The following is a 26,986-nucleotide window of genomic DNA, read 5'->3' as shown; positions in this document are numbered from 1 at the left end:
TTCTTTAACAACGATTTGACAGTCCCATATTTCATATCAAAAATAACTAAACATTTAATATTAGTATTTTTTCCACGTTCAAAATTTATAAACTAGTTAAAATATAGATATTTTTTTTATAAATAATTTGATTTTCATTTCATATGCAAAAACAAATTATAATAACTTTTCTAGAAGTAACATTTTTATAAAAATCATCAGGCACTGTCTTCATCAATAAAAATCTATCAATATTTTTTTAATATTAAACATGATATAATATTCTCATGATAAAAATATATATTTTATAAAAAATGTAACACTCTTATTAATACAACCTTTTGTTATGCATCATTTAACTACTACATAAAACAAAGAAAAAATTAGTACAGTTTACAAGTAATGGGTTCTTGACTATGATATACAAAGAAGAAATACATGCAAAGAACATAAAATATATCATTAGAAATAAATGCTTTTTACAATAACTGCATTATAAATTCAAGAGAATAAAAACAAAAATAACGAATGCTAAACAGAAAACATGCTAAAAGGTTAAAAACAACAATTAATTGAGATAACTAAAAAAATAAGGTATTCAGATAATACTCAAACAAAAGTCACATTTTTGACATTAAAACATAACAAAAATAACACTCATACCACCAGAACAGAAATATTTTTGAAGCAATGTGCTTTATACCTTATTCAAGTAAAACTTTAACATTACTAAAACCATTTATGTAAAAAAAAAATACTTTTTCAAAGAAACAATAATGCAAATGTAAATTATTTAAAATTTACATAAAAATCAAGTTGCAAAGCTCTTTTAATCTTATATTATTTTAATTCTTATATTAATATCCTATCTTAGTCTTCAAATCCAAATTCTTAAATAAAATCTCAGTTTTAAAATGCTTTTTCCATACATTTTGCAAAATTATCTTAAAATATAATTTTTCTAAAGAATATGAAGAAAAAGCATACCTTTTATAATATACTAAATATGATGATGAAAATACCAAAATCTGTTATTATGTATTAAAAAGAAACATAGAAAAAAAATTAATACTTTATGAAATTGAAATTTTATGAATACTAGTATAATTTTGCTAAATTTTTTTTCAAATTTCATTTTTTAATTTAGATAATCTTGATATCTTAATTAGTAACCACAATATCAGTACATTAATCAAAACTCTATGAGTTAATGCTCTTTTGATAAAAATATCACTGCTCTGACTTTGAAACACATCAACCTTTTATAGGAAAACAAGTACAACCATTTTGATTCCAGATAAAAATCTATATTACATTTGAGGTAAAGATCTCCTCTATAAGTCTTGCAAGCAAAACATATTAAACACTAAAAACATTAATAAATAAAGCACTGTAGGACAAATTAATAAGCATTAAAAATTTTGGCAGTTCAAAGACAGCTTCAAAGACTCCTACTATTACAAAGGTAAAATTATGTCATAATTTTCTTAGGTGATGATTCATAAGCTTTTTTAAGTCTTTTTCGAAATTCTGCTGGGAATTTGTCATAGCATTTTTTGCACACTGGTTTTAAATCCACTTCAAAGAACTTAGTCCTGCAAAATACACGAGCATTTATACAATGAATTAATATCCAATATGACTTGAGATAAAAACATTTTCAATCCAACATTTTCAAATTAAATTTCAAATATTTTCAAGTATTAACTTTTTATATTCAAGAGGTGACTCTCAGTAACAATTTTATTTTGTTGTGGCAATTTAAAGGGTAAAAACATCCTTGAATACAAAGGGTATAATAACCCTTTAAATAAAACTTGAGCTTAAATAAGAAGGGGGAAAAAATATCAGCATGGAAGTAAGCTTCCATATTATTTGCTGACTTTTAGATGCTTACACTTATATTGTCTGCTAACCGAAGTAGCAGTTAATTTTTTCTTTTTGCCATCGAACCTGAGCCCTTACAATCACATTTTTTGCTTTCATTGTTGCTGTGGCGATAAGAAATGTTCTTTCATGCCATATTTTTTATTGCAGTGATCCAAAACATCATTCTCTTCCTTTTGGTGGTGGTGTACTTAATTGGAAAAAGCATAATGTTCCCTCTCCCTTCCTGAGCCCTTTTCCTTTAGTAGAAATGGCATTCAATAAATATATGATTTTACACATCTCACACCTCAATGAAAATTAAATGAAAAATTGCTTATTAATTTAATGAATGCAATAGGAAAGTAGTTGCTTGTTCTTTAAGATAATGATTTGCTAGATTTTTGCTATTTAACCCTTATTGGTTGCTAGATTTTTTAACATGAGATACCTAATAAAGCATTATTATGTTATGATCATTAAAGGTTAACAACTTAATAAATAATTATTTTCTGAAGTTGAAAATAGCCTAGTTAAATTATTCCAGAAATGTATATCCAAAATTCATTTCACTATTGTTCATTGTTTCAGAGGAGTTATTTTGAAAGACAAACAGATGCACATACTTTCTGTTTTATACATATATACAAATCATTAAAATGTTATGTAAAATTTTATTAATATTTTTTTAACAATCATTATATTAATGAATAATATAATAAATAACTTACTTCTGATTCATTTTCTGATCGCATACATAGCATGCAAAATGATGAACACACCAAGCTTTATTGAGAGCACTAAAGACTGTAAATACAGGAAAATAGCAATGATCAAAATGCGGCACAGTAAGATTTACAATATTTCTTAACTGGCTTGTAAACAATAGCAAATGAAGTTGAATAAATACTCCTACAGTAACTTTGATTAAACTTTTAAAAGAACAGAAATGAAATAAATGTGCTTTCATATTAGCAGTATGACTCTGTTTAAGAATATGAAGAATTTAATAAAGTATATAAGCTCTGTGGTCATTAAACATTTTCTTTTTTAAATAAATATTTCACACATTCCACGGCCAGTAAATAATGTAATATGCAAATAAATATTAATTTCTCAAAAGATTTTGTAAACACTTGTATCTTAAAACATATTTTGAATCAAATGGTCACATATTAAAATTGCCATTCAAAAAAAAAAAAAAAAAAATCGCTTAAATTTACAATAACAATAACTTCTGCTTGCATCATACTATTGCAATATCTTGAATATAGAGTGCATATGAGTAAAATTGCTGTTCAATTAATCAAATTAACAAATGGAATCAAATAAAAGACTTTTAATAGATAATGGGGAAAAAAAAGCACAAAATGTGAATTTGCTTTAAAATTGTTTATATGATAACAAAGTTTAAAAAAATAAAAATGCAAAGTAATACAACAGAATGATTGAAAAAACTTACCATCTCCTCCTATTACATTGTTGCAAACAAAACAGAGATTTCCAAATAATTGATGGTAATGTATTTCACAATAAGCCAACCCTTTCTTCTCATAATGTCTATGTCCAAGAAAAGGTTTTTCACATTTGGCACACACAAAATGCTGTAGATTTATTAAAACCAAATTAAGTATTTTATACAGATTAACTTAAAAAATATTTAGTCATTTTTTAAAAATAGTAAATAAATTATAAATGCAAAATCAATTTAAAATATTGAAACTTCAATATGATTTAAGTTCGTAATACATGAAGATTTATTTCGAATACAGGGAGTTAAATGATTTCAGTAAATCATTCCTATTCACTAAAGGGACAATTTATAAACTATTAAAGACAGCCATATAATTCTAATTGGGAAAAATATTTTCAATGACAAAGATTGATATTTTTTATTATATTTATACTGTCGATTTTATACAAGACTTTCACTATTCTGCAACTGTAACTAAGTTATGAAAATATAAATATTACTATTTTAAATCATTTTAATGGCAACTGGTTGACATGTATATTACAGAGTTTTTCATTCTTATTCATTGTTATTGTTTGAAATATATAATGTAAATTAATTGCTACATTTATTTTCACTTTATAATTCTGCCTATCCATTAGATAAATAGGTAGTTAAAATATTACATAATAGATTCTTTTAATTATCTTTCATAATAAGAATATGGACCCATCAAATATTTAAAAAAATCCATTCTTTTCCTTCAAGAAATATTTAAATTTTAATGACTAATATTTACAATATTAACAAATAATCATTTTAAACAAAACAAAATAAATTCTTCCTATCAAAATATGCAATCCATATCTTTTATTAATCCTTCAAATTCACCATTATTAAGGAACCTGGACAGATGGCTGTCAAAAGCATTTTCATTTGGTTATGCCACAATTTCATTTTGATTTTTTTCCCCATTTAAACTTCTTTATATGACAAATTTCAGGAAGCATAAAATTGAATAAATATAAATTGACAATTTTAATACATTATGAGCATAGGAAATTTGAGGAGTTAAACAAAATTCATGTAAATGAATGAAAATGATAAAAAGCAAGTATGTAAAAGCTGAGTAAAGTATTTAATTTTTTTTCAAAGAAAATTATAAGCAATTTTATCAAAAGACAAAATAATACATGGCTATGAAACAAAACAAACAATTCTTATGCAAACATCACAGTTTCATATACCTCAACATGCCAATTCTTTCCCAGAGCGGTTACTACTCGTTCTTCAATTGGACGTCGACAAGCTCCACAAATAGGAATACCCATTTTGTCATGACAACGAAGACAGTACAATTCGCCTTTAACTTCTCTTGCATCAGCATTTAGCTCAATACTAGACAAGATAAATATATGCTCAATGAACAATTGCTCAAAATCCAAATACAGAAAAATATTATTATGAAGTGAAATGGGAGAAAAAAAATAAAGACTGACCCACAAGCTGTGCAATTAAAGTGATATGGATGGTACGGTTCTCCTCGAAATTTCAGAACTCCTTCATCAATGACAGCACTGCAAATATGACACAAAAGAAATAATCAGACTTAGCTTAGAATAAAGGGGACAGCACTAGAACAAAGAAAAAATTTAAAAATAAAGCAATATTAGGGGCATATTCAATTTGCAGATATACAATTAAATAATTTATAACTATATAAATATTTCCCTATAAATCTTTTAAATAAAAATACTCAAAAGCCCACAGGAAACCAAAGACTAACAATCTGCATACTTCTTATATTTAATAACAAATGATTGAATTAAAAAAAAAACAGAAGTAATCATCAATAAAAGGAATTGATATAAAATGAATATCCAAATGGTATTTATACAGTAGCACATATTTATTATTGGATGGCTAATCATTAATCTTTCTCCATGTTCTCACAAAAAAAAAAAAAAAAAAAAAAAAAAAAAAATGTAAATTTCACAAAAACAATAAATTTTTCTAAATTTTTTCAATAATTGATTGAGAAACTACACAACTGTTTACTTAATGGGGGAATAAAAAAAAAAGAGGGAAGGGAGGGGAAGAAATTAAAAGCCTGACAATTTTATGCATTGACATGAAATATTGTTGTAATTAAATATCAGAATATATTTTTAAAAAATATGGATTTTAAAATAAATTACATTAATCTGCCAAATAATGCAATTCAATTACATCATTTATAAATTTTACATGTTTATTTAATAGGAATGAGCAGAATAAAAAAAAATATATACATACTGACACTTGTAGCATATATACTTTCCACTTTGAGCTGCCTTTTCTCGTGCATTACATTCATGACAGAGTGCCCTAAAAGAGAGAGAAAAAATATTTATAACATTAATTTATTTAATAACAACATGGTAAGCAATGACAAACAAGGGTATACTGTCATGTAAAAAAAGCATAATCTTAAATATTATGTAAATCAATGAAAACATTTTCTAATTTCATATAATATGTTATGAATAGGAAATACAAAAACATTATTCATGTAAAGAGGTAAAAGATGCTTGTATAACATATATGTCTGAATATTACATTTGCAGAAGGGGGAGAAGGATTAAGAATTATTTTTTTCAGAAACTGGTTTTTTTTCGTGGCTATATTTTCTAGAATTCATTTTTTTTAGACATGAGTAAAAACAAACATTCTAACAAACATATGAACAATGAAAAAAATACATGCAAGCATGAAATTTTGTCTTTTTCAAAAAAAAAAAAAAAAAAAAGAAGAAGAAAAAAAAAAAACAAAAAAAAAACCAATTTATAGAAAAATATTCTTGGAATTTAGAAAGGGGAGAAATGGAACATGCCCCTTAAAAAAATTAACCATTCATGATATTGGCATTAAAAGAAAGTCAAATATGAATACCAAAACAATCACATTAACAAAAAACTTTTCTTAACCAAAAAACCACTGAATTTTTACCAAATGATAAAAATTACACCAAATTAAATAAAAGTGTCAAGTAGCCTACTTCTATTTTGAAACATTTTAAAGAAGATAATAATTACTAAATATCATGTTAATTATGAAGTAGAACTATTATTTTAACCATTTATTTCTTTTCTAATTAAGTTTTAAGAGTAAAACAAATCTAGAGTTTAGTCAAGATTATTCCAGACATAATTCAGTGTCAATTCTTTCCTTTCCATTCAATTACTTTTACCTCTAAATTTGATTCAAAGCATTTAGGAAATAAAAATTCTAAGTACCTTCCAGCATTTTTGATGAAACCTTCATCTGCAAGCATTGTGTTGCATAATTCACAAGTAAAACATTCAGGATGCCAGTTATTATTCATGGCTTTGATGACTCTTCCAAAAACAAAGTTCTTGCATTTTCCACAACATGGAGCGAAAAGTACATGGAAGTCATGTTTACAATATTTCCGACCTTCAAACTGAAAAAGTAAGAAACATGATTACAATTAAATGTCTATTTACTGTTTCACAATTGGTTATTTTTCTATAGGTTTAGTTTATTATATTAATGTCCCATTTTAAAGCAGCACTAGAGCTATTTTGGGACAGACCTCGTAATTTTGAATCATGGTCAGAGGATGAGGAAAAATAAGAAACCCACACAAAATATTACAAAAAAAGCACACACACACACATACAATCCCCTAACTATTTAATAGGAAAGATAAATTCTTTTATACAGTTAGATTTTATAAAACCAATATTAGACATTTACAAGGGATGCACATATAATTAGGAGCCAAATAATACTTTATGTATTTATAAAAATCACAAACTATACCCAAACAACAGATGCATTTCACAGTACATTATTTATAATAGATTGCATTTTACCAAATAATTAAAGTATTTTTTGATAATTATTTTTAAAGCAATTAAAGCTTGTAATATGTTTAGATTTTTCTCTCTAGATCAAGGAAGCAGAAGATACTGTTTCAAGTATGTAATTAAATTATACTTCATAATACTTATTACTTATACTATAAGAATTTTAACATTCAGAAATTTTTATGATTTCTTAGATGATATAAATTATTTCTTTACAGCATTTTCTTTCAATAACAATAAAAGAAAATGCATTTATTTTTCTCATAAAAGATATTACATATGTAGACTGATCAGATAGGCTAACCATAACAAATAATTCTGATGAGCAATGTCCCCCCCCCCTTTGAGTGGGATAATATTGGTAGTTATTTCAGTGTAGTTATCATAACTATTTTCATTTTGTTTCAGAAAAGTTATAGTTAATTAATGTCAAAATTCATGGAAAATTTGACTCTTGTTAAAATGTAACAGACTTTGCATGGCCTAAGAATGTTTCTATATGTAAAATGTACAGTAAAAATGCTGAAGTTTATGAGGAACAACCAATGAATATAAAATTACCATTCTATATCACATTGGTAGGTCCTACATTGCAATCAAAATTTATGCTTGAAGGCACTATAACTTCTTATTCAGTTTCTTGTAAAACAAAGAATTTATTAATAACAATGCTCATAAATAATGAAGTTTTTATAATTAAAACATCAAAACTAAACCAAAACAGCAACCATGTAGTGGCTACATAAACCGGAATATAGATTTCTACCAAGCGGATATAATTAAGCTGGTCCAGCAATTATTCCTCAATCAATTTGGCAATTACATGGTAGAATGATGCCTCTAGCACTTCATTTGTGTCAGCAGTTATTTTATAAATATTTTTCATTAAGGTAAACTTTTTTGACAAACTTTATATATTGGTATTATGGGTTTAAAAAAAATATGATTAAATGTTAAAGAATAATTGCGTCATGATATTCTTGAAGCTATGAAAAATATAAATGCATTTCAGGAAATGAAAACATACTTCATAAAAAGTTCCATCTGGAAAAGGCCTGAAACATTGACAGCACCTGGAATTACAAATTTGAAATTTAATGTTCAGTTCAATTATAGATAAAAAGGAAGCATTTTCAAAAAATAATTTATTTAAAGACTTACACAAAACACTGTTGGTGCCAGACTTCTCCATGAGAATTCACTATCTTTTCATGGGGTTCGAAACCTTCCCCACACTTAGAACAGAACATTGCACCCAACGACATAATACTGTAATAAAGAAAGGGATTGTTTTAAAATTATATGTACTGGATAAACTGGATTTAATATTCACTGTTCCATCACAAGAGAATGTGAATGTCACAAGAGTGGATTGAAATCCATTTTAGAGCAACATTTAATAAGGTAAAATAATTCATAAACTTCAGAATGAAATAAAATTATCTAGAAAAGTAAAAATACAAATTTAAGGTGATGTATATAAACAGCAGAGATCTGAAGTTTATTCACCATAATTTACTCATATATAAAATAAAGTAATCATTTCAAAAAATTACATTTCAATTAAAATTTTTTTTAAATATACATAATACATTGTACACTGTATAGTGGTATAATACACACTGTGCATTAATACATTGTATGCTGTATATATTGTAATTGCACACAGTGTACATTGTATACTGAAGACTGTATATTGGTATAATACACACTGTGCATTGTATACTGTGTACTGTACTGTACTGTAAAATATACATTGTGAATTGTATACTATGGTACAATATGCATTATACCACTATACAGTACCACTCTACTAAACTACAAAAATGTCCCCAAAAAATTGAGAAAAAAAGACATTTCCAAAGAAAGGGCACACGAATTATTATTATTAACAATAATATAATATATGAGTTATAAAAAAAAACTCATACAATATTTGATTTTCATCAACAAAAAAGTAATATCAATTTCTTTATATCAAACTGCATACCTACTTATCTACATTATTAATATTCAGACTTTTGATCCAAAATTTTGTTTTTTATTGAACAAGTAAGTTAAATTTCTTCAAAAATACAGTTTTGAAATTTAAGCTTAAGTTTTAAAACCAAATCCAGGAGAGCACAAAATTTTCAATATAAAAATAAAATAAATAATAAAAACGACTGGACCAGGATGCTCCTATTTTTTTCCCTTTCCGAATTCTCCTACATTCGCATGTAAATATTTTGCAGTGTTTCAACAAAAAACACCTTAACAGGTGTCTTTGATGGAAGAACTTCCACATAGAGGCGTGGGAGGCTAGCAGTTAGGAAAGAAATGGAAACTTCACCAACTCACATTCCTGTTGGATCGCTGGGAGCTCCCAGCTCCGAATAATCCGGGTCAACATCTGAGCTTTCTGGTTCTTTTTCGGCAGCAGCACTGAGTTTTCTTCTCTGGTACAGTGGGCTGGCTTCAAGGGGCTTTAGCTTCAAGTTCTGTTGCCCTAACATTGTGACTCACAACAAAAAAAAAACAATGCGAGGGATGATGGTCAGTAGACACAGCTGTCTTACCGATCAGCCATTCCCGAACTTATTATAACGGTGATGCAATCTACAAGCAGCTATTTTTCCTCTTTGATTTCCCTCAAGGCAGAACGATTACAATTCTGTTTGCGTAAGCCGTATACGATACGATAAGACGTTTTGAAACTCGATAAGAAAAATTTACTAAAATGATAAAAGTGCAGAAAACAATCAATACTGGAATGCAAATAAGTGCAGCTCCTATTTGATGATATACAATCTAATTCTAGAATCTCGCTTGCCGAGGTTCAAAGTTTAAAGAGATTAAGTCAGCAAGTGTTGACAGAATGAATTTATATATAGGCAAAACGTGTTTGGGGACAACCAAAGCTTAATGTAGGGAATTTTTTGAAATACATTTTTTTTTTCTGAATTCAAGATTCTTTCCCGTTATAATTATTTTATGTGAATACATATTTTTTTTTTAACATGGCCTTGATAGTTAATTTTTTTTAGGGAAATAAAAAAGATTTTTCTAAAAAGTATTTATTTAGTAATATGTGAAAAAGGACAAGTTATATACTGCAGTTATTTGAACATTATTATCAAAATTAAAATTTGGAAAGATGTAATACAAAAGATAAAAAGCATTTTCCCCACTTGATTCTCAATAACTGTTTTGATAGAAATATCTTTCCATATAATTACTTTCACACCACACCAACGGGAAGACGTTTGGTCCCGATGGATTTAGCGTGCATCAGACCAGCTAACATGGCGTTTCTTCGGTGGAATCGAGTCTCGAACTGAAGCCACAGCGGCCCTTATTTAACAATAAATCTACCGCGAGTAATCATATAGTTATTTATTAATAACAGTTTCAATGTATTAGTGAAACGGCAATGCTTTTTATTTATATTCCATCTTATGAACGAAATCATGGGCGCTGTTTTGATTGCCATAGGTGTATATGAATTTGTCATTTTTGTTCTATATACATTTTCTATAAACGAGGGTTCAATAATAAATCTGAGTGAAGAAAATCTCTCTTTTTAACTTTATCAAACCTCGAATAATAATAATACAAACTATGTTCTTTGTAATTAATTACTTTACGAAAAATATAAAATAGCATCAGAAATGCCATTATCTTGCTCGTAAAAACAAAATCAACATAAAAAAGACAAGTTTTACTCTTTTTTTTTTTTTTTAATTTTAAAACCGGATAAAAGATTTTTTTTTTCAAAAGGAAAAACTAATTATAAAATTTAATTCACTATAACTAATACATTCAGGTAAAGAAAATTCAAAAGGAAAATGTCGTAATCTCAGAATTTAAAGAACTTAAAATTTCTTTGTTACTAAAATGTAGTCCGAAATCAACTCGTTTATCAATCGTTAACTATTATTATAATCGCCTAAGTTTCAACTCTTTTTTACAAAATGTCTCTCTCTCTCTCAAAAATATAACAAATAATAAAGATAATGATATTCTTTGATTTAGCACCCTCATCAAAAATGAGTATTTGTTCTAAAGCATTCGCTAACTTGCAGTTGTAGTAATGTCTATTACATCTGAATGAAACAAATGTGAAATACTTTCAATTATATTTGAATCTCAAATGATTAACAAATGCATACCTAAAAAAGAATTTTTCAACATCGTAGTTTATATTTTCCTTAAACACCTGAGGGTCGTCCAGCTCAGGTGTCGTCCTCGTCATCTGACAGCGGTTCAAAATTATGAGTTCCGTCCCAAAATAGCCCTCGTGTTGCTTCAAACGGGATGTTAATATAACTAAACTAAACTTCAATCTTCCGTCCTCCATTAAACATTGTACAATTAAATGAGTTAGATGTATTTAAATGAATCAAGAAATCACATTTATTATAGAAAATCCAGCTTGGAATGAATTTTCGGCAGTACATCAGGGGGGAAAAAAACAAAAAAACAACAACGATGTTGGAACATATATTGATTCAATGTGTGAAAAAAATCCTTTAAATGATATCGTTGAATGTCTTCCCAAAAATATCTTTTTCGCATATTTGGATTACAACTTATCAATGATATTTTGTTTGAAAGTTGAAACTTCAGACGATCCACCACAGCTTACTTAATATTCACCGATGATTTAAATGAAAAAGATTAGCACCGGAGGATTCTAAATGAGAATAGAACAAGTATCGAATTTGTCCTCCACTGGTTCATTTATCATTATCTAATGTAAGTCAACCATCTAACTCTCCGACCCGGCCTAAGGCATACGGATTTAAACCATAGGACTGAATGACCGGACCGCCGCAACAGCAATTGGCGGGAACTGTGGTTGAGTCCTAAGGGCCGACACCGGCCACGGTACAACCCTCCCCGAAGGAAGTACGTCCCGTCATCGATGGGAGGAGCCAGATCCCCCACCTATTAGTGTACCCTCCAGGGTGGCGAGATCCAACCACCATGCCGGAAGCATCTCATCCTCATTTCGAGGTGCCCCCCCCGAGGGTCTCATTATCTAATGTAAAAAAAATCGCAACATTTTTTTTAAAAAAAATCTGCATTTGAAAAAGAGCTACGGTTTTTATTTCATTCGGTATATTTCTCGCACAAAACAATTAAACAATGATTACTTTTTTTTTAATAATCAAGATATTAAAAGAATATCATTTAGGAATATTAGGCATATTTCAAAAACAAGCATGATTTTTGAGAATCATTCAAAAAATGGTCTCTGATAAAAGAGAAATTTTAACCCTTTGTATGCGCATGGTGCCACTCACTAACCATTCAAGACAGTGCATCATTTTGACGTTTTATTTATTTTTCAAATTTGATTGCTAAAAACGCCTACAGAATGGTAAAAAGATGTAGATTATTTTTTCAAGGAAATTCACCTTAAAGCAATTATATATTTTTTGGGGCAATAAACAAACCTGTGTATTAAGTGAATAATTATGCATCGAATTACTTTTTCCGAGTGCAAAGTGTTAAATTAGAGATAAATTTTAAAGGAAGAGATTTGAGTTGAGTGTGTTTTTTATGGCACTAAAGCCATCTTTTGCTAAGCTGCGCCACATTCTTGAAATAAAATATTTGTATCAATTTATAATAAAATCAAAATATGGAATGTTTATAAAATCCAAATGTCTAAAACCGTAAATCTGTGAGTTATGGTTTTATAGCATTACGGTTAAATATTAAAAGCACGGTTAATGTTTGGGAAGATATTTGAAATATTTCCTTTTATACTTTTTGTACTGACTAAAAGGAATACAAAAGAAGACATCCATTTACAGTTTTAAGTTAAAACTAATTTTTATAATTAAGTTTATGATATTCAAATTTACAAATTTTTAAGTACTACTATGGAAGGCGTTCTCTGGAGTAATATCTATACTAGAGAAGACGCGAAACAGTTTTAGCGTGACCATTCCAGCTGGTTATAATATTTTTTTTGTTTCACTGATTCAGTTGTAAATTACAGGTTTGAATTTGATTCGTAATTCATTAAAAATAAGTTTGATAATATAAAAAAAAAGTCGGAAAACAATCAATTTTGCACACTTTTTAATAACATGAACAATCGATTAAGAAAACATATTTGAACATATTAAAAATATACCAAGTAGGAAAGAAAATAGATAAAACGGCTATACTGGAAACAGGAAAAAGGGGGAGTACAGAATTAGCTCGCACTTGCGAAGTGGTTCAAGTGGTAAGCTAGATATAGATCTCCCAGAAAAATGAACACACCTGCAGTAGCGGCAGTTCGGGCCAAAAGGGACAATGCTTTATTTCGGAGGCAGTCACCGGCAACTTAAAAATAAATAAAAATATATATAAAAAAATTTTACTGATGCGTGAGCTCTTGAAGCTTGCTCGACTAAAGAATATTTCGATAAGCTATTTCATCAGTAAAATGAATGATAATGAATTTGCAAATCATACTTGAAATGCAAAATTTCAATTCCAAAAATAATTATTTTGTAACTGGTTGTTTTGGATTATATTCTGAGGTGATTTTTTTAAATGCAAATATACATAATAGACATAATTTATACCAATAGACAAAAATAAAATGGATGTAAAACATAATTAGCGAGATGTTTAAAGAGAAGTGTGTTCGTAAGTTTAAAATCTTTAAATTTCCGAACTAGATTTGGGTTTTATTAAAAGTCATTTTTCAAATCATTCTTAGAATTTTTATGAAATAAAAGTTAGGATAATTTTCACTTACATTTTACCGACTTAACCCTAAGATGCATGACTTCTTTTTTTTTTTAACAATATATATGAATTTTGAGTAAATGCATATTACTTGGGAAAATTATTTTAAAAAATTCAAATTATTTTCTTATTTGAAAAATTTAATGTGCTAAATGGATGGAATATGAATTAAAACCATGTCTTAGCGATACAACCCATTATAACAATTCTGTAACAAAAATAAAAGTCATTTTTTACCAATATATTTTTTACAACGCAATGTTTAACATATATGTTAAACATTTTTAGCAGATTCGTAGCCGAATAGAAGACATTTCTGCATTTTAAAATTAAATTTATTCCATCCCGGGAGGCATAATTTGGGTACAAAGAATAAGTGGTCAGAAATACGTCCGTTTACATCGCGACACAACGAAAACAAAAAGAGAGAGAGGTAGAGCCTGAAGTATTTTTTCACCAGTGATTTTATATTATGAGATTCTGATAGGTATTTCCACCAGTCGATTTAAGTAAGGGCGTTTAAGTATTTTTAAAAGAATGTTGCAAACATTAAGGATTTTTATGCTTTCACTCGGAGCGTGAGAACTTGCATAAGTAAGCATTTTTATAGAGTGTGTGTAGAATTAATTAAATAAAAAAAGGTGGAATTGGATCAGGAAATACTAGAACATTTTAAAATGGAGATAATATAAGTTAAATTAAGATAAAAATTTTGAAATTAATTAAGTTTAAATTAGATTAAGAGATATCATTACACACACAATTAGTAGACCTATTCATAAAACAGCCATTTTGGTAATTGCCCAAGTTACCAGTTTAAATTTAATTCTAGTGCCGCTATTGCCATATATCAGTCTTTTCTACAAATGCTTATCGAAAAGTCTATAAAAAAAGAATTTCCAAAGAATCATTGTTGCCCTTTGGGACAATCATGTGAAGCATATAAATTGAAATAATGTGTAATCAAATGGCTATACTATGCCTTGAAGGGTTAAGAGTTTTTTTTTTTTCTTTGCTGGATATTTGCTTTTGTATTAAATATAAACTTGAGCCAACAAAAATAATTTTCATTGCAATAATAAAATATCCAATAGCACTTACAATAATAATAATTGCAATAGTAAATACTCCAATAGCACTTACAATAAAATAATATATTTTACATGTAATAGCATTTTCCCCATCCTCTTTATGAAATATTACACTTCATTCGTTTATGAACTGAATCTAAATCTTTACTAGCTACAGAGAGTTCTTTAAACTGATCAATAGTTTTATTTTTCATTTTAATAAAACTCCGTAGATGCTACATGAGGGACAAAAGCAAACATTCTATCATGTTTATAATCATTAATTTATTAAAGATAATTATCAATAATACTTATCTATAAAAGCATATTATATGCTACTGCAAATCTGATATTACTAAATTCGTAATATAAACAGAAAATTCCTTTTTTACATTCAAAATCGGAACATTTCATTATGTGTGTACGTGACTTTAACATCAGGAACATAATTGTGTTTAATACGAATATACAAAAATGCACCTTTTCTCCATACGATTTATTGATAATTAGATTATTAAACAAAATAACAGGCAACAACCGGCCACATATAACGTAAGAAACTGAAACCTCACTTTCATGAACTGCAACCGCAACGGAAATAAGTATGCTTTAGCTTTAGGAAAAAAATAATGATATCAGTAACTAATTTCTACAAGATTCATCCAAGGTCCAAACAAGGACATGGAGAAGATTAACAAAAAATGCACAGCAAATTACAAAATGGGAATGATATTTTTATAATGGTATATAAAAAAGCACGAACCAAGAAATAATAGTTTTTTGCAGTTATTATACTGTAGCTTTCATTCAAAACTATTTTTTTAAAGAAACATTCTAAGGAATATACGTAATATTAAATTAAAAAAAAGTTGTGAAATGATTAATTAGTTTTGTTCAGAAAATAGGGAAACATTGAAGCTTTTAAAAATGTTTCATTGCCACAATAGGAAGTTTTCAGAAGCTACTGAATTCTTTTTTAAATTCGGAAAGTCTATAGTTCGAAATATTTTTACTTTTGAAAATTTATAATCAGGAAACTTTTAAAAACTAATTGTTTACTGTTAAATTTGAAATGCTTTTCGTTTTATTGAATTGAGAAGTGGATTTTGTCCATCCATTTAAGGATGTATGCAATAATAATAATAATAATAAAAACATTAAAAAATATTTTAGATAATTCGATACTCCATAAGATAACGTATTTTGATTTTTAAAAAAAAGTTTTACTGTTTTTTTTTGTTTTTTTTTTGTGTGTGTGTGTGTGCTTTCAGACAATTAACATAAAAAGTCGATAAGATAGAACTCAGCATTTTCCATATTATATTTGTATTAAGTAAATAAATTCAAGTATTTTCAAGAATATGATTTTTAATATTAATAAAAGTTTTATATTAACGCAATAAAGTCTATTAATCAGAAATTATACTCTGTTTAGTGAAGAATATTGTCGTGGCTGGTTCGTGAGTGCTTTGAATAAATAGGCAAATAGAAAACTTAACAACAAATTTATTGCAGATTCGTTCGAGTTACTCTGCTCAGTAACTCCTTCTCCAAGAGCCAACATTCGAATTACATCACTCTTTTAATTACACTCGCGCTAGTTGTCTAGCGCCATCTATGAACGTTTATTTCTTGACGCTACAAATATTATGAATATATTCCAATAAACTAAGATACTTCTGAAATTTCCTATCCCTTGTTTTTCACTCATTTGATACATATTTAACCAGAAAAATACATTAAAAATAATCTTCAGATCATTTAGAGAGATACCATTAAACCGCTAGTGATAAAATTAATTTTTAATTAATACGCACTGTTGACTAACATATAAAGTAAGAACATTTAAGCTAATTTTTAGAAATTAAACACGATTATGGTAAGTACTTGTTCACGTTTTGTTTGATTCCGTGGCAATTAACAATTTAGTACGCAGTAATCTTCTTCATAAAGCACGATTTCGATGTTACCTATCTTGTAAATAATATTTACATACACCGCACATTGTTCATTCTTTTTTTTAATTTATTGAAACGTATAATTATGTAAAATACAGAAGCCATACTTAAAAGAAAGGAATGTTTCCAGAGTCTACTTAAAATTCATTCTTCGAAGTGGATATTTAAAGTGGACTCTTGTAGCCCCGCTTAAAATGAGAGGATGAAGCGACACAAACAAGCTTATAAACTAATTAATCAATAAAGCACGTTTGTTTCAGTTTTTAAAATGCAGAACGAGAGAACAACAAATGCGGTAAAATTGAACCATAAATTTCAGGATCACTTTTCTTTTCACGCGTGTCATTAATACTTTTAATGAAACAACACTTCAAAAAATTCTCTATCAACAGTCTATTCTCTATGAAAGGGTTTAACTTGAATAGGTTTTAGATGAAAAGGATGGAATGTGTTAGATTTATGACAATTAAGAATTCACTGTTGTTGTTGTTTCTGATGACACTTGTCATAGACAAGTCCGCTGACTAAGTTCACGAATGTAAGCCGAAATTTTTGCGTCTCTTGTTTTTTCAGTAGCGCCATCTAAGGCGAAGAGTACGACTTAGCTACTTACGCGATACAACCCTTTTTACGGGGCGGACTTCATTCATTCAACCACAGATCGTAATTTAGACCTAAACCAGAAAGATCACCTCTGATCCCGTACCCCCCGTGGTATTACTCTTGACATGGAGGACTTTGTAACCACGACCGATTTATACGTGTGCCAGCCACCACCACACACGGAGAGTCTTCGGCTGGTGGGTTCGAATTCACAACCGAAGGGATGTGAATCCAACGCCCTACCAATCAGGCTATCCCGGTCCTCAAGAATTCACTAAATCTACTGAACGTGCAGAAAAAAAATCAGATGATCAGTTTTTAATACTCATAGAAGAAGTATATAAAGAGAAAAAGCCAATCATCATAAAATTCAGCTTGATGACTTTGATGAATTTCTACTTATCAGATTTTGAACAAATCTGAAAAAAATCCACTTTAAGAATTTTGATTGTCTGTAAGCCTGTGAACACCACAACTAAAAAAAAAAAAAAAAAAAAAAAAGATAAGCATGAAATCTAATTTACGGCCTATACACTAAAATATTAGACTTCGAATTTTAGATAAGATTTGCCAATAGTAAGCTAATATTGATAGATTTCATCTATTGTCAGTCCATCTACAAGTGCGCTTGAAACAGGCACATATCCAGCTGGATAAAATTTCTTTAAAAAGTAATGGATAGGTAACAAATTTGCACCAAAACGGCTGACCTTTTGTCGGTTTGCATATTTCTATCAAATTTTGGACCCAATCGAAAAGAAAGAAGACATCCAAAATTCATTCAATTTTATTTATTATATCATGAAGCATAAAATTGAGTTAGTACATGGCAAAGTCAAGAGAAACTATGTTTTAAAGATTTGAAATGCGTGCTTATTCAATTTATTCATCAATCTGTACTTATAATTAAAAACCAGCGGGAACTGTCACCCCAACATTTTTTCGCATACTCGCTAATAAATGCGTTAGCCCAGAGAACACCTTGCATAGAACTGATGTAGAATAGTTACGAAATATTAACCTTGGGCGTGAACATAGCATTTTTACTGAATCTATCGTGACATTTTTGACGAGTTATTTGATTATGATTACCCTGGTATGGGTTAATAGTATCCAAAAATCGAATCTGTATTTCAGATACGTTTTTCCCAACCGAATGAAATAAAAATTCGACAAAAAAGCTGCCCTTGTAGTCACAAAATTCCATACCAAATTTGATCTATTTAAATCTTTGCGTTTTTGAATTATCGCATTTATATGTTTCTGAAAGTACAGACAGACAGACAGTCAACCCGCTTTCGGATATGGCTCAAACTGACAGATTTCTACACTATACATGTTAAATCTGTATATCGAATTTTATCTATCAAACTCTCTTATTTTTACATTTATCGTAGTGACTTACATTCGAACAGTCGGATCGGCAGACTTCTGTACAGATTTTACTCAGAATTTGATAAAAATCTGCAAATTTAGTGTAAAAACCGTATAGCAAATTTCAACCATCTAGCTCAAAGCTTTTTGAGTTATCTTTGTCACATACACATAGATATTTTCCAAAATGTTTTATAAAACTCAGGGAAATCTCTCAAAATCTCGAGTTCGAATATTTTGAACGGTTACTGTACTTCCATTATACTACTTATGTGACAAAGTAAAAAAGTGTGAATGCTGAAAGGGCTATGTGTATTAGTGCTGAGCAGCCCATATTATTTGATCTAGAGCTGTCAAATTTGGCACATATACTTTAGAGAGTAAAAATTTGCGACCTTTTAAAAAAGTTTAAATAGAATTAAAATTAATTAAAAATTAACCAAGGTACTTGCATTTTTTCGTTTATAATATGATTCCCTCTCTCATCCCGAAAGTTAAGAAAGAGGAGTTCTATTTAATATCGTGAGCAAAGTAAGAATTTTCAACACCTGGCATACTTTTAATAACAATGGCGTGCAACTTGTAATGAACTTTTTACAATTAAGGTTTGATTTCTAATCAAGTAATTATTTGAAGTCTTTCATTTTTAAGTGCTGCTTTTACCTGTGAAATGATCAGAAGTATCAAGATGCTGCTAGAAAATTAGGGAAATAAATAGCACTATAAATAGAAACACACAAGGTTTCTAAAATAATATAAGTCTATTAAAATTTGAAGTTTAAAATATATTTTGCTGAAAGAACCATTAAGAGCAAGTTACATAAACTGTTTGAATGAAAATTTTAGTAACCACTGATCCTGGTGAACGAAATTGTTGCCAAAGATGAGTAATAAATTATAACAATTTGATTTGCCTGTTAACGGTGTGGCTATAGTTAATGAATTATAAAGTGGGAAGTGGAAAATAACCTTAGTTTAATTAAGTGAATTGTTATTGATAATCAGGAAAAAAGGGGGAGGGGATAATTTGTCTGATTATTAGATTTATAATCCTGAAATGCTGGAAAAAATAAATCTTGACATCACTTTGTATGAAAGAAAATAAATTTGAAAAATAATTTGTAATGAATATAATACAATCTGTCCGCAAACCTTAAATGCAATACACATTCTTCTACTTAAAGAATATCTTTGGAAAACTATACAGCATGACTTTTTTTTTTTAAAGAAATAATAATAATAAAAAAAATGTACATTAAAAGTTAACGTTTTTGGATTTACTGATATTTTAGGACACGAACGATTTAAAAACACTATTTTTTTTTTTTTTTAATATTTCTTTCTTTATGAAGTAAAATTATATTGATGGCAGAAAGATTTTGTTCATGATAATTTGGTGTTGGATTTTAAAATATTTAATAATTTTGTCAATATTTAATTTCTGCAAATGACGACTAATATAATCAAAGTTATCTTTACATTATAATTAATGAATTAATTTTATTAAACATATTCAGATTCACGAATCTCATTAAAATAAAATGGATTCGCGAAATATCATCTCAAATATAACTTTTCAAAATAAATCTAGAGAAATTTCCTACTTCTTTTAAAATAATAAATTCTCAGTGCATCTTTTGATTGAATCATAAAACATTTAAAGAGCAAGTTCTGAACATGGATGCTTTCACCCACTAGGTTGGTAAAGAAAAGTTGCACTTTTATGAAAAAAAGTTAATGAGGAATTTCAACAGATTCATTTCACATTATTGACGGTTACGTTCTTCGAAGAGAAGATCGGATGGTTCACTGCTATCGAATTCGGGTCCAATATACTATCCGCACCTTCATGCCAATGAACCTGATATTACAAATGACCAAATTTAGTGACGGATTTCAGCAACTTGAAGCCCTACGTGGGGCACATTATGTGGTCTCTGTTTTAATAAACTGGCCAATTCAATTTTTGACTTGACATTAAAATATTTAATTTAAAAATATATTATTTATATTTATTATGCAATGACATTATTTTCATTATTTTTTTGGATACGGAGTGTGAAGAAAGTATCGTAATCGTCAAAAAATTCGAACTCGAGATTTTGATTCTCCTTGTTTTAGACATCTCGGAGTTCAAAAAACACATTTTGTAAAATGTCTTTCAGTGACAAAGATAAACCAAAAATGTTTTAACCCTTTCTAGGGCCGTGGGAAGTACGCTTATCACCAAATTTATCAATCTTTGTATGAATTTATGTAGGTTGGCAACAATTCTGACAAATTTTTTTTAGAAAGACAGAAACTTAGAGGCTTTAGTTCTTTATCTTACACAAAATGATGTGTCTTGATTTGTTACTTAATTATTAATTAACCTAATTAATTAATAAAATTAAATTTATCTAATAAGCTAAATGAATCCCTTTTCTTATTCTAATTTCAAGCCTAAAAATATTTTAACCTAATATGACTAGAAAAAAATGGCCCTTTAAAGGGTTAAGTTAAAAGGCTGAATTGTTTTATACATTAATATCTATCAAATTAAGAACAAAAACCACAAAGAGGTTTAGGATCACAATTTGATAACTATTTCACTATTAAATTATTGGTCTGAACTTTCAGAAGTATGTACACACGATAGCTCCAAAAGGCAATAATTTAAATATATCAAATATGGTGTAGAATTTTGTGACTTCAAGTGTAGTTTTGGGTCAAATTATTGTTTCAATAGGTAGGAAAACATGTGTAAAACACAAATTTGATTTTCAGATACTATTAACGTCTGCCAGGAATAATCGCCGAAAAAGCTCGCCCAGGATCAACCGATAGATTTAGTAAAAATATTTCGTAACTAATGTACGCCAATGCCATGCAAAACGTTCTTTGGAATAACACCTTTATTAAAGAGAATGCGAGAAAATTTTGGGAGACTACTTCCGTTGGTTATAAATACTATATTAACGAAGTGCAAGTAATGAAACCGATAGGAACCTCACTAATTATGTCATTAATAGTATGATGATGATGTCCTGTCCGCGTTACCACGGAAAGGGGGTGCAGTAGCTTCTGAGGGTAAAGACCCCCGAGCACCCGAGGGCAGAAGTCTGACTTCTAGCTCATATGAAGAACTCACACACATTCGCTTGCAAACCCCTTTTTACAGGGGGCACATTCACACACCTCACAGATACATTAACAGTATAATTCATAGAATTTGTATTTTATTTATTTGGCCAACAGACTAATAATATGTAATAGTACACTAATAGCATATTTTAATCGACATGCATGCCGCTCACTCCCTATTTAGCAGTTCACGGCGATTACGTCGAAAAGTTATTATGTTAGCCAATAACTTTTGATAATAAATTCATTTGTTTTATTCTCTTAAAAAAAGTTGGTTAAAAACATTCTTATATTTTTTTTTCATCGATAAATTACGATAGTTTTCGAAAATTATTAGTTAATACATTTAAACCGTTATTGAAAAGATCTGACATCTTGAAAATATATTTTCGCAGAAACTATAGTTCAATATCTTCAGTTTTTTCGAATAATTTATTATCAAAATCAAATATAAAAGAGGATGGGGGAATTTCTTACGTCGGAAAATTTAATCAATTGATTTCCACAAAAATGTGGAAATTGTTTAGATAGCGCTGGTGAAAAAAGAAGTGCATCATCGTTACTGTGTAAAATAAAAGATTAAACTTTTAAAGCTTAGTCTATAAAGTTAATATATAAAAACTTTCTACTTTACTCTCTCAATATCTCTGATGGCTTCGTTTCTTTTTTTCTCTTTCAATATTCGAATTATTTTAAAATTTTGCCATTAAAATAAGTCATTCAATATAAAAATAAGTCAATGAATTTTTAATGTTTTCGAGAAAACCAAAAAAATATATGACTAATATAATTTAAAAAATACAATAACAAATTTATGTTTAAATGCGAACTGAATCATTATAATAATTATTTTGAAATAAGATTATAACAGAACTCAAAGGCGCAGCTAGATTACCTGGAACTTACGCTCATCACATGATTATGACGTCATTAACAGAAAATGAGGTGAATAAATTTAGTGTGAGAAACACTAAATTTATTCTTTTTTAATATTTTTTTTTTCAAAATTCATTTACTAAATTGGCTACTCTGAACTTTAAATAGCATAGTACGGATTTCATATTGTTTTCTGATTCAGCAGCCTTCATGTCCGATTATTAATGAAAGAAAGTTTTAAAAAAGCGTTCCATAATCCAGTGTACTGATAATTTCTTTTAATAAAATCCGAATAATGTTCATGCATTTCTGACAACTTATTCCGCCCGACTGATCGAGGAAAAGCATTTAATTTAGTTTTGTGAATTTATATTTTACAAGATAATGTTAGCAACTGAATCACTTTGAATTACATTCAACATGGTACTGACATTTGTCAGATTTCGATTTATATTTTACAAGATAATGTTAGCAACTGAATCACTTTGAATTACATTCAACATGGTACTGACATTTGTCAGATTTCGATTTAATGCTTGCTACCTCATAAAAGCCGGAGCACTGAATGAAATCAGAATGCGAAACCACAAATTTCCAAAAAGGAACGAAATCCAACTACAGCGACGAGCAAAGCCTTTTAATTATTCACTCTTTTTATCAACTTGCTTTTACTCATTTCCGTTTTCTTTATCTTACACTTACGTCAGAATTCTTAACAATTTTTATACAGTCACCGCTATATCGAAGTGTTGCAGGTCAAATTTCCCCAATTATTCTAATGGTTCAATACATTTCTATAGACACATCTATTCTTAAATTGTTAAACGTGTGTGATTATTCTCACAAAATGCTGTAGATCGCTCGTATTTTGAAAATTTCGAATGTTTTGCATAAATCGGTTTTTGCCGAGTGATATTTTGATATAGCAGTGACGAATTGCGTTTCTTTCAATTGCCAACTAACTGCAAAGAACAAATCTAAAATTTACTTTAAAAAAAGTAGATCTTCCATAAGAAAAAAAATTACTTTAACATCCAAAAGAAAAATAAAAACAAAAAACGTTACTTTATTACAATGGAACTCTTACTATATTAAAGGTTTGAATAACATTAAAATTATGCATTTAAATGCATTCACAGTAATAAATATTTACAGTGTTTAATATGACATCACTCTGATGACCTTATTGGCAACAAATTTCTAACAAGAATATTTTTTTAATTAATTAAATTAATGGAAAAATTATTTAATAAGACAAAGTATTTACCACGACAGAATATATGCTGTAGAGCTTACAATTAAAAATTTTGCATATAGATCAGACAAATCATAAAAAAAAAAATTAAAATAATAAGTTCATAATAGAATCTTGAAGAGTATATAAACCTTTTCTATATAGCCAGAAAAGATACTGCAAAAGCAGATATTTACTTTTGTAGTGGAGTAGCAAGGACAACAGTCAACAGGGTATAATATGATTTTTTTACACTCTCAGTTAGTACCAGGGGTTGAGAGAAGGATAGTGGGGGTCTAGAGAATGATACATCTTTTTCATATAACTATATTGCATTTCAAAAAGTGACATGAAAGCACTAATATTTTATCTCCGTGACGTGCCCTGCCTCACCCTTCTCCTCCAGTTGCTTCACCACTATACTTTTGTTTATTTTATGAATATAATTGCAATACCAGTAAATTACAAGGGTAACCTTACCATTGTTTCCTCTTCATTAACCTTTTTCTATTTACTTGAAAATAAATGAAAACATTTGCATATTCATTAAAATTCCTTGCCATAAGAAACTTTTTTTTTGTCAGTTCAAATTTTTAAGATTAATGACAACAGTAGAATTATGTAAAATGTTTTTCTTCCTGAAAATTTGGAAACCTTTTATCTAAATGAAAAATATTCATAAAGATGAAAAGTGCAATCCGAGTGTGAAAAACAAATGAAATAAATGAAACAAATAAAATAATTTATTGTTTCAAAATGTAAAAAATTATAAACAAATAAATTGATAAAAAATTAAAAAAGTTATATTAAAATTTTTTTAATCCACACTATTTTAAAATCTGTAAGATTTTTTTTTTCTTTCTTAAGTTATATATTATTCTATATTTCTGAAAAATAGAATTAAAAATATATATAGAATTTTTTTGTTTGTTTCTGATTAATAAATAACTTATACAACTGTACACTAATGTTTGCATGTGAATTAAAAAATTCTTTATAACTTAACCTCCAACATGAGAGCAGGTTTGTGCATTAAACTCTTTAAATTTATAATCCAAAATTTATTCACATGTTATAAATTGACATAAAATTTTGAATAATGCATAAATAACTCAAATGTTCAATAGACTATTATTTCAATCAATATGACAATATATTTCCAAAATGAAAAGCATGCAATTAGATAGAGAAAACATTACAATTAAGAGATTTATAACATTGCATATGTATATATAAAAAAGAACATTAGGATCTAGTTATTAAATTTCTCATTTTGCATAATTCTGTACATATTTTTAATATTTAATTAAAAATTTATAATTAAAAAAATTTTTAAATGGTATTTTTTAGTTATTAAATGATAAGATTAAAATCTGCCACATTCATCAACTGTGAGCCAATTTTTAATGGAACAGAAAATGACATTTTAAGTGATGCCATAATAATAATATTAGCACAGCCTTAGATAATGAACCATTAAATTTGAACGATGACTGCTAAAGCTTACAGAACAGCCTTAACATTCAAACATGATAATTTGGAGGTCATTATACAAAGAATTAGGTAATTTTGGAAAATATTGTGAAGAAATATAAATAAGAGATAAAAACTGCAATGATACTTTACTTAAAATAAATATTTAGATATACATAAGCATTTACATGCAACAAATTTATCTATTTAACATACAAATAAATTTATATGATATTAATAAATTATGCAGTCCTGAAAGATTTCCACATTTTAATGGAAACACACTGCTGTCTTTTATATAAACAAAAGTAATACTTTTAATACAAAAGTGAAAGAAAAAAACAGTTACAAAATTTAAGATATATTTTAACTTTTTTTTTACAAAAAAAAAAAAAAAAAAAAAAATTGAATCAGTTTAAAAAATGATAATTTTTTATTGTATTCATAAAAATGTTTGAAAAGTGTAATTTCAATATATTTCAGACTAAAAATATTTTTAAATTGACTTTTTCAAAATAATAAAAAGGCTATCATAAATTATATTTATTATATGGTGTAAAAGGATAAATGGGATGAAACTTCATAACATTTTTTAGCAAAACACTTAAAAAAAAAACCTCTAGGACATTCAATTATACATTTATATATATATATATAATATCTTATAACGAATTAAACAAAAATCTGATCGAAATTCCAACGAAATGGAATGGAAAGATAATAAGTTGCGCTTCTATCATTATGATCTCTAAGTGGATTATTATTAGCCAATGATCAGAAAAATAAATGTTTCAAATTAAATTAGAAATTTTCAGTCCAGACGAACTACTTCTTTAAGTTTTACTCGCCATATTATAAAATAATTCAGACAAAATTTCATAAGATGAAGGTTTTGCGATCAAAAATTCTATTTTCTAAACAATAAGACGGCGTGGTTTGCGACACACACCACCCATATGCGAGATTTCATGGACAAAAAATTAAATACACACAAATAATAGGAAATTTAAAACCACCGCTCTGTACACAGATAAGATAATTTACAGATATAGATAAAAGTTGAAGACTCACCTAGGTAATCTCAACCTCTACACAGTTATCTGTCAAAAGATTTTCAAACACTTTCGCTATCTCACAATATTCATTCACCAAAGTTATTGATGTTTACGTACTATGACTACGCCTACTCGAATAGGTGCGACCCACTAACTTGCATTGACAAATAAGGAAATACAAACAGAAGTTTTTCAAAAGTTAATTAAATCAAAGATATCACAATTTTCGTTGAAATTAAATAACAAAATATAGTTAAAAGAGTTGCATATTTCAAAATGTACACGCATATCACAAAGAGAAAAAACAAATACAAG

At 28.1% G+C, this 26,986-nt stretch overlaps 1 protein-coding gene across 2 annotated transcripts; it reads right to left on the bottom strand.

Moving 5' to 3' along the window:
• Positions 1 to 1,074: 1,074 nt before the first annotated feature.
• On the bottom strand, positions 1,075 to 26,898 carry LOC129981106 (LIM and senescent cell antigen-like-containing domain protein 1). 2 transcript variants are annotated; one of them, XM_056091781.1, is made up of 10 exons: positions 9,511 to 9,787; positions 8,332 to 8,439; positions 8,198 to 8,243; positions 6,574 to 6,761; positions 5,594 to 5,665; positions 4,798 to 4,875; positions 4,546 to 4,696; positions 3,308 to 3,449; positions 2,577 to 2,652; positions 1,075 to 1,574 (listed from the first exon to the last, which is right to left on the bottom strand). In XM_056091781.1, exons 1-10 carry the CDS (start codon positions 9,663 to 9,665, stop codon positions 1,451 to 1,453), a joined length of 1,140 nt encoding a protein of 379 aa, XP_055947756.1. In that variant the 5' UTR covers positions 9,666 to 9,787; the 3' UTR covers positions 1,075 to 1,450. The 2 variants fall into 2 exon arrangements, with proteins under 2 accessions (XP_055947756.1, XP_055947757.1); XM_056091782.1 differs by lacking the exon at positions 9,511 to 9,787 and adding an exon at positions 26,688 to 26,898 and having other exon boundaries at positions 1,077 to 1,574.
• Positions 26,899 to 26,986: the final 88 nt, after the last annotated feature.

The sequence above is a fragment of the Argiope bruennichi genome, chromosome 8 (assembly GCF_947563725.1).
Source record: "Argiope bruennichi chromosome 8, qqArgBrue1.1, whole genome shotgun sequence".
Taxonomy (NCBI): domain Eukaryota; kingdom Metazoa; phylum Arthropoda; class Arachnida; order Araneae; family Araneidae; genus Argiope; species Argiope bruennichi.
Note: the sequence above shows the minus strand (reverse complement) of the source record. Positions and strands in the feature narration are given on the sequence as shown.